Source organism: Montipora foliosa, chromosome 1 (assembly GCF_036669935.1).
Source record: "Montipora foliosa isolate CH-2021 chromosome 1, ASM3666993v2, whole genome shotgun sequence".
Taxonomy (NCBI): Eukaryota; Metazoa; Cnidaria; class Anthozoa; order Scleractinia; family Acroporidae; genus Montipora; species Montipora foliosa.
Window position 1 is genome coordinate 18,825,500 of NC_090869.1, and position 10,000 is coordinate 18,835,499.

General features: G+C 40.7%; 1 protein-coding gene across 1 annotated transcript; it reads right to left on the bottom strand.

Moving 5' to 3' along the window:
- Positions 1-1,741: 1,741 nt before the first annotated feature.
- LOC137975740 (uncharacterized) lies at positions 1,742-2,868 on the bottom strand. Its single transcript, XM_068822922.1, has one exon. The coding sequence runs from the start codon at positions 2,866-2,868 to the stop codon at positions 2,065-2,067; it is 804 nt and encodes a 267-aa protein (XP_068679023.1). The 3' UTR covers positions 1,742-2,064.
- Between the last annotated feature and the right edge of the window lie 7,132 nt (positions 2,869-10,000).

Here is a 10,000-nt window from a genome sequence, read left to right on the forward strand (position 1 = left end):
AAAAAATACAATCTAATTGCTTAGATTTAATTGGCGCCATTAATACGCAAGAAAAGGACAGACGAACTAAAATTATCAGAACCAAAAATACAATTCTTATTAACGCCGTGAACAAAAACTCGCTTCCCTTCAGCAACGTAAAGGAAGTCAACAATATAACTACGGAAAGAACGACCTTCATTAATGATGGATGGCCAAAAAATGGCAGACGGCCAATAAGGGACCACAAGGGCGCCTACGCACTTACATAATTTGACATGCTCAATAACTTGAGTGACAAGGCAAACAGGAGGGACCAACCAACAGTTCTCACCTTGCCAGCTATGACTAAGAGCATCTACACCCAAAGTGTTGGGACTGTAAAAGCGCGAATAGAACCTAGGCAACTTGGTATTTGCATAACTAGCAAAACAATCTACAGTGAAAGGACCCCATCGAGAATCTATTGCACGAAAATAATCGTTGGAAACACACCAGTCGTCAAAATCAACGATCTTACTGTAATAATCAGCTTTCTGATTAAGCGTACGAGGAATCCATTCCACTGACAACCTAATACCATGAGCAGAAGACAAACAGAAAATATCCTTAGCAATAGTATTTAAATGTGGCTTATTGCTCCCGGAATCTGTAATGAACGCTACAGCTTTATTATCAGTATAAAGCTTAACAGAGGAATTATGCAAAATGGGAGCAAAACTTCTCAACGCAAAACTAACAGACTTCAATTCCCTCCAAGTGGAGCTTTGCTTCATTTCAAGATCATCAAAATTCTTGTGGGCAACAAGAAACCCGTCGACCTCAACATAAATGTAAGAAGCGCAAGCAACGTCACTAGCGTCGGAATAGACAATGTGATGAGGAACATTAACTGGATAGACAAAAGGTCTAGAATTAAGTGCCCGAGCATTGGCACACCAATAATTTAACTCAGAAATAGCTTCATCAGTAAGAAAAACCCCGGCATTCCAAGATGCTCTATCTACAATAACAGAATGCAATGCTTTCGTCATAATCTTGCAAATATGGCCAAAAACAAGCATACAGGAAATGATACGCCCGGTAACCTGAGCCAGCATCCTGGCAGTTACTACACGAGAACTAAAAACCTCCCCTATGGACGCAAGCAGAACTGATATCTTATCTTCAGGAATAGACAACAAGCCCCGAGCAAAATCCCAGTGAAAACCAAGCCAGCGAAGCAACTGACTAGGGATCCACATACACTTATCTTTGTTTGGGACGAACCCCGAGCTAATTAAATCAGAATGCACCAACAAAGATTGTCGAAGGCAAGTATCCTTCGTACCACATACTCCCAGACCGTCATCTAAATAAACTACAATGCGGAGGGCCTGAGAACGCCAATGCTTGACGAGGGGACGCATAACTTTGGTGAAAATATAAGGGCCCGTAGAAAGACCAAAGGGCAGGAAGACAAACTTAAAATATTTCCGAACCCCATTGAAAACCCACGAAAAACCGAGAAATCTTTGATGTGTGGGGTAAATTTCAACATGATGATACCCAGACTTAATATCGAAAGAATAAGCCCACAAATTAGAAAGAGACTCGCCGATCAAAAAATTTAGCATAGACTGAGCATCCTCAAACTTAATTTTGGACTTATTCACAAAGAAATTAACATGCCTAAGATCCAATATAAGCCTCTTCTTACCACCTGACTGTACAGAAACAGACAATGGGTTAACCACGTCAGGTGGGCAAGTACACGAAACAATAGAGCCAACCCTAAGTAACTCCTGAATAGCGGATTCTACAAAATCACTCTCACCCAAAGCTGAGCGATTATTATTAAGAAAAACAATTGTAGGTTCCCGTGAAAAGGGAATCTTATAACCAAAACTTAAGGTATCTAAAATAAACTTAGAGGCACCAATGCTTTGCCAAAAGGAAATATTAGCTTTAAGCCTACCCTTAACAATAACTTGACTAGAGCCTTCAAAATATTCTGCAAAGTAAGAATCAAGAGAAATGTGATCCAAGTCAAAGTCAAAGTCAGAGTACTTATCTGGACCCAATCGTGCAAGAACATTTGCCAAATCAGACGGTGGTTGACTTTGTAGACGTTGAACTGGCGGCAGTGCTGGGGAGACTAGCTCTTGTTTTGTAGAACAAAGGACAGGCTGGCGAATTAGACCAGTGTCCTCGCTGATTGCAGTTAAAGCAGATGTCAGAAGGCTGGACGTGTCGGACGGCACGAAAGGGCTGATGAAAATAAGAGCGGTGAGCAGAAAATGGAAAAGACGTAACAGCAGAAGTCGAAGATCCAGGGACTTGTACAGCCTGAAAATCTCGGAATTTAGCAGCATTTGAGAACCTTGAAACACGAGATTTGCCGGAAGACTTCTGCTTAATCTTGGTAAACGCACGACGCTCAGCTGCCCGAAGTTTCTTCTCGTCTTCCGAATTTTCAGCGAGTTCGTCGGACTCATATTCTTCAACTGCAGCCCAGCCAGCGGGACTTTTATCAGCAAAGCGGATCAACTTGATGCGTTTCTCAAGGTCAGACTTGGCCTTTTGGAGATGTTCTTGAACAGCCAGCAGGTTTCCCTCGGACAGATTAGAGATAGCCAGATCAAGGCAGTCAAGGAGTTGTGTATTAAACTCAAACTGGATTCTGTTACCTTTAAATTGAAGTGAACTAGCTGCCTTAGAGTCTGTTTTCAATTTCTTTAGTTCTCGCCGAGTCTCCACCTCGCGTTCGTCCAAGGAGCGCTTGAAATCGCCAAATGTTTTCTGCAACTTCGAATCAAGAAGGGAAGAAATCAGCGAGATCGTCTCGGAATTAGAAAAGTCTATCTGTTGAGGTTGGAATGATGCAGTTTCCGGCGGTGGATTAGACATAGCACGAAAATAAACTAAAAACAAAATTTCCGAAATGAACTGATCAAAAGCGGAGATGCCGTCGAAGTGACAACTCCTAACGGACAAACTCCTTAAATATTAACTACTTAGCGTAAATATGTAACCTGCATGCCAACGAAATCTACATACCAGCACAAAACTATCTTACAATAACAACGTGAAAAATTATATTTCTTTTAAGGGACTGGAATTTGATAATAAAGGTTAATTTGGCGGCCATTTTGTTTTTATTTTAACCGAGTACGTTTTATAACTCACTTTTTTTTGGTACTTTAGAATCTTCAACTCGATTTACCGAAAATATTTGTACTATTTTGATCGCCCGTGCTCTCATAGTATGGGCAATTAACATGACTTCACGAAAGAATCATCTCATTGCACCTTTGCACCAGTTCATTCGGACAAATAATGTTCATCCCCCAATAAAACTTTTTTCCGTACGCCGATGCCTAATGATCCTGGGTAAATTCAGCCCCAGCTTGTTGGAGTCGACGGACACAACTGTCAATTTAAAAGACTCCCAACCTGGTCGTTAGCGCCCTTAAGGGACTGGACAAACCCAGGATTCATTAAAAACTTACCATTAGCAAAGAAGGCGTCATATTGTCTTTACTAGCACTCTGACATTACATATTCTGTCTACCCGTTTTAGAAATACGTAACCCTTGGCCGTGGGAATCATATGGAATAAAGTCTAGCGCAAATACCCGATTTAACACCTTCAAAGACGATAAAATGCAACAGCGGAAAAGGTCATGGATTGAAGGTGTTGTTTCGAAAATGTTTCGAGGCGGGTTTTACTCCAACAGGCAACGTTATAATGAAACGTGCAGTCATAAATGGCAAGAAGAATACAAGAGTCTTCACAAAGATATTTTAGAGGCACGCAGACCGCGAAAGTTTATTGTGTTTACTTGCAAAGAGCAAGAATATGGATGTTCTGGTTATGGCAACCGCTTAGCTGCAGTTACGTCACTTCTCTATCTTTCCATTTTAACCCAACGAGCATTTTTGATTGAATGGGATGTGGATGCAGGGGTACCACTCGAACGTTACCTTTCTACAAATAACATTGCGTGGAATTATCCTGTCAAGGAACTACACGAACTTAAGACGAGGAAGCATCTTTGGGGATACAAACGGAAGCCCAAATACCACCCAAAAAGAAATGGCACTTTTAACGTAATCGATTCCAAAGCAAAGTTGGCAGCTTGGATACAGAAAACCGATTTACAGGCGTTCTTTGACCGACCTGTTGAAAAAGTAGTGGGAATGTGGTATTTTGTCGATGTTTTATTGAAAAACGAATTCTTGAAAAATCGTGCCATCGAATTGGGGATCAGTTCCAGAGGAACGTATTACAGTTTGGTAGGCTGTGCTTTTGAATTTCTCTTTCGAAAGACACGCACATTAGAAGAACGGCTTGAATCAACGCGGAATTCACTCAGTCTTGAAAGATCGGCTTTTAAGATTGGGATACAAGTTAGAATGGGCGACATGTCCTTACGAAAGGGCTTCCAGTATAATGACATTAATTACAAAGACTTCTTTAATTGCGCTCAGGAGTGTAGTGAAGCAATTTCGACACGAAATCAAACACGTTTCATGGAAAGAAAGATACGATGGTTTCTTGCAACGGACGATATTAAGGTTAAAAAGTTTGCAATCGAGAACTATTCCGCAAATACAGTCACCCAAATGATAACTCCGCAACACATAACACGTTTGACAATGCTGACACGTTCGGAATCCGTGGAAAGTATGTTCGATATTATTGTAGACCATTTTTTGTTGTCCGAGTGCAATTTTCTCATTTTGTCCAGAGCAAGTACTTTTGGAAAGACAGCGGCTGCACTCACGTTTCATTCCGCGGAAACGTTGACGTTCGGGAGAACATGTGCCAAGATGGCCCGAAATAGCCATGGAAATGATAACCATAAATCACCTCGAACTCGGGCTAATCCCCTACATGCCTCTTCACCTGTTTTTGATCACTTAGTTACAAACAACAAAGCTAAACGTTGAAGAACTGTTAGCTGAAAATTTTTCAAGCGATTGTTGCCGTAATAATTTTCTTTCTGGATCCCCTTTTTCCGAACGTTTTTTTGAGAAAATAAAACCTAGGATTTGGTTGGTCTTGTGACCATGTGTGCCTTAATAAGGAGGCTCAAACCAGTTTTGACACTTTCAACAAACTGTATACTATTTGGAAGGATTGAATATACCAACTGTTTCACTCAAGAGCAATGTTATGGTACCATATGAAACACCAATAAACGCTTAACAAGATGAGCTCATTGATGTGACGTAATACGTTACCATGGCAATAAAAGAGCCATCTAAAAACACCCTATATTTTTGTCTTTCAATGCGTATATCTCAGGAACGAACGCAGTGACCCTCATTTTTTTATCGCTGGAAAGAGATTAGCACGCTAACATAAAACTCTCTGCAAAGTTCAAAAAATTATCTGGAGCAGTTTCAAAGCCACCCTCACAATTAGAAAATTTTCAGGTCGCTCTGAATCCGCTCCAGAGAATTTTTTTAAACTTAGCTGAGAGTTTTATCTTAGCATGCTTAACTTTTCAGCAATAAAAAATGGAGGTCACAGAGTTCGCTTTTGAGATATTAGTGCTTAAACACAAAATAGAGGGCGCTTTTAAGATGTTTTTTTTTGTCGCCACGGCAATTTATTACGTCACATTAATATGTGCATCTTGTTAACCAGCTATCGGTGTTTGATATGGTACTATAACATTGCTGTTAAGCGAGACAGTGTTTGTATAGGTAGTTAAATCAAATTTTGCGCGTGGAGTTTACCTGCGTGAAATCTGTTTTAATTCTATCGGGTTTTCTTCGATCTTCTATAACTAAAAAACTGTTTTTTTTAAATACTTTTATTCATTTTATTCATTCCTACATGATCATTTAAAGGGATGGTCCATTACTTATACTACACAGCTTTGTGAAAAGTTAAGAATCGTTTTGAACTGTAAGGATCAATACAAGCTAAGGAAGGTTTTTTCCCTACCCGGTCATCCTTTTAAATGAACCTTTGCTAACAGCTAAAAATGTGTTCAGTGCGCATGTGCAACAGCTGACCGTTTCCCTTCAAGGTCAACCTAAAAATTACTTTTAAACAACACCACTCAAAGCTTGGTGTCGTAAAAATTCCCGTCGAGCATACATAATTCAAGTAAGAAACAACGAAGATAAACGTTGAAAAACTACTAACTGAAAGGTTTCCAAAAACCCCAATCGCAACCCATTTCAATCTTCTTCAATTGTGCCCATTCCTGCATTTTTTTTGTATTTGCTGTTTTATTCAAACTTTCATCCACTGTTTCAAGTAGTTCAGTATTTTTTTACGTTTCGTTTGATTTGGTAACCTGTTTCCAGTCGCTAAATTTGGATAAATCTCGTAACACAGCCCCCACCGTCTGTTGAGTTATTCACAAAGATAAAGACCATTAAGCTGGAAAAGACAATTTATTTCTAATTTCAGTTTTACTTTACAACGCTATCATCTTAGTAATAAATAACTCTGACATTAATAGATAATCCGGCAGCAAATGTCATGAAAACAAGTCACGTGGGAATTTCGTGAAGAAAGCGAGCCAATAGTCTAAATGTGTTAAGGGGACCCTAAATTACATGAAAAGTTTTGGTGGCAACTTTGGAACTTGCTCAGACGGGATTTATATGTGGCGTGGGTATCCCAACATGGAAACGAGGCTCAAACATAAAATTGTCCATAGCTTTACACTATTTGCGTAAAGTTGAATCAAAATCACCCCAATTACGCAAATAAATGTTTCAAATATGAAAATGCGATTTTCAGAGGTTATTGGGGTCACGTTACCAAGCTAGCATGAAAAGGAGGCTCACACAAAAGCTGTACTGGAAAGCCCTTGAATGTCTCTTAACGGAGACAGAGATTAACAAAAGTATTGTTGGGTGTATATCATCCTTGTTATCAAACATGCTTATATTGTAAGGGTCATCACGTGACCATGCTTGCATGAAAACGAGGTTCACACAAAAAGATGTACTGGAGAGCACGGAACATTGCAAAAGGATGAGGTATGAAGTATTGCTGGTGAATAACACCTTTGCATTCAAACATGTTTATAAGGATGGGCCTTTCAGATGAAAAGTCTATCATGAAAATGAAGCAAACGTAATAGATGCTCTCAAAATCACAGAAACATGATAAATAGGTAAGAAGTGTGCAGGATGATACACTTGATAGCATGCTTGAACCACAAAACCTAGCTGTGACCTTATTAACATGGGACTATATTTGCCTGCAAAGAAACTACAAATGGCTCGAAATGACTTGGATCACATCATACTTCGCCCAGGCGAGTTGCACATATACATGGCCATGTTGAGAACCATCGGCTCATATGTGGAAAACAGCGGTATTAACATGTGCTGGGTTGAAGCGGAGCTTTATGGTGCCTCGACGGTACGGCAAATGCTTGACGGCAACCATGTAAAGAGAGGTGAGAACGCGCATATCACAACCTTACAGGCCTTGTTCACTTTGTACCAGGAAGCCTTTTTCAAGCAACATCAGGAGTTACATGAGGCTCTTCAGAGTTAGGCACAAGAGCTTTGTGATGCATGCAAAGATAGCACAAGAACCCAAGTGAAGAAAGCACACGTGGAAATGGTCAGCACTATAGGTTATCTCAATATCCTTGAGAAGATGTCAACATTTGAAGTTGCTAACACCAGTGAGTAACCAAGTACCTCTTCGCCCATGACAAAATACACTATGCACGTATGATTCCTGTGTACCTTGCTGAGATGTCATCCTTGAAAGCATCAGATCCAGAAATCTATGAAGAGTTCATCAAAGGAAACTGGGTAGTAAACAAGAATGCTGAAATACCATTCTGCGCAGTAGGAGCCCACACTGCACTCGAACATAAGAACCGCTCTATGAACGTCTCTGGAGGATTGGTTGGCATCGCCCTAAATGAAGCTGCTCGGACGAAATTCTTCCTGATAGCTCCAGAGCTCGCACGCCTAGCTGAACAAGCAAAGAACGTGGCGGGGGTGTCTTCCACGCCTCAAGGTCGTCATCATAACCTCACTACAGATATGATTTACCTTTTTCATTCAAAGCGGCCACCGGGGTTAGACGCTGTTTGTTACGGGCAGAGGGCACCACCATCGTGTAATTGAGCTGCAACCGACTATTGAAACCCTTCGGCCAGAGAAGATAGCAGCGCCTCCAGTATTCCATGCCCTAAGCGGAGCCGACAACACAGGAAGTTTTTTTTCTGGAAAAGGAAAGCTTTTCTGCTTCAAGGTATTTGCAGAGGCGGCTCTATCTATTATCACTGCTCTTTCAGAACTTGGGCAAGCTCCTCATCCGAATTAAGAAATTGTGGCGTCCATTGAGAAGTTTGTCTGTCTTCTAGCTATATTAACCGAGAACAACAATAACGACTGTTAAAGAACCACGATGGTTCCTTTTCAAGAAAAAGCGAGCACAATCAGACAGGCTGCCACCAACGCAGGCCGCACTGCACCAGGCACATCACCAGTTGATGGTCTGGAACAGACAAACCCAGCGCTACCACCACCAGTATGGATGGCAACTGGACCAAGATTGATGGGCATTCGTCATGGCAAACCTGCCACCAGTCCCTGAAGCAATACTTCAACTTGTAAAGTGTGGATGCTCCAAAGAAAGGTGTTCCACTAACCGTTGTCAGTGCCGCAAGGTTGGTTTAAAGTGCAAAGACCTCTGCAACTGCTCCGACAATGGGGTGACCTGTGATAACGATGTTCAGGAGGATGATGTTCTCTACTCAGATGAAGAAGACATTTCAGATGATGATGGCGACTACATTCTAGTCTAAACGAACATTGTAAGTCATTGTATAAACAGGAGTGAGCCACATGGACAATCAGGAACAGTTTTTATAACTGATAACCATGCTAAGATATTTTGTTAGAAAGGCTATGGTAGATTTCGATATACCAGTATAACTCCTGTGACAAGTGATTCTAATATGGCAAAAAAAAGTTAACGTGATCCCCTGTAATGTTTTGGCTACATAATATCAGTGCTGTGAGGAGTGACAAGGAGATGTCAGACTATTTTGATTAAACTAGTTACCTGTCCAATGTCTGTCATATATATATTGTTAATCAATTCGTGAAATATTTTCCCTAAAAAGAATGTCATTTTGGAAAATAATTAAGGCTTAAATTATAACCAACAATAAAAGCAAGGTGACACACGCTAACACCAACCCAGTGTGGCCAACACATCTCGCATGCGCACAACCATTTCACCCAGTCAATTAGCAGCCATGTGATTTTACCTTAGCCTCGTTTTCGTGCAACCATGGTCACGTGATACCCTTACCGTATCAGCATGTTTGATTACACGGATGACATACGTACTGTCTTCGTAACGAGGCCTTTAAGGGCTTTCCGGTGAAGCTTTTGTGTGAACTTCGTTTTCATGCTAGCTTGGTCACGTGACCCCAATAACTTCTTAAAATTGCATTTTCAAAAATGAAAACATTGATTTGCATAATTGTGGTGATTTTGGTATAATTTTACGCAAATAATGGAGAGCTATGGACTATTTTGTGTGAACCTCGTTTCCATGTTGGGATACACACGCCACATTTTCGACCCACCGTAAATCCCGTCTGAGCAAGTTCCAAAGTTGCCACCAAACCTTTTCATGTTATTTAGGGTCCCCTTAACACATTCAGACTAGTGGCTTGCTTTCTTCATGAAATTCCCACGGCATTACACGTGCTCCTGGACTATATTGCTTTCCGGCTCCTCTACATCCACAAGAGAATATCTTGCTCCAACTTTCAATACGTGACAAGTGAATATGAAGAACAAATGGTGGACAAAAAGTAACTTTTCAGGGTTTGATTTGCCACACTTTTTGTGGCATCATGACGACTTTTTTCTTTTTTGGTAACGCAAAAGAAAGTGCGCTATCTTTTCAAGAAAAACATTCATCACAAAAGATTCAGAAAAAGCTACTGCGGTAGAAATAGATAGCTACTGCGTTTGTTTTGACTCGTCAAGACAACAAAGCGTCTTTACCAATCCTACAGAA

Bases quoted from the DNA above. Each gene is read 5' to 3' on its own strand.
- LOC137975740 (XM_068822922.1), bottom strand. From the start codon at position 2,868: ATGTCTAATCCACCGCCGGAAACTGCATCATTCCAACCTCAACAGATA.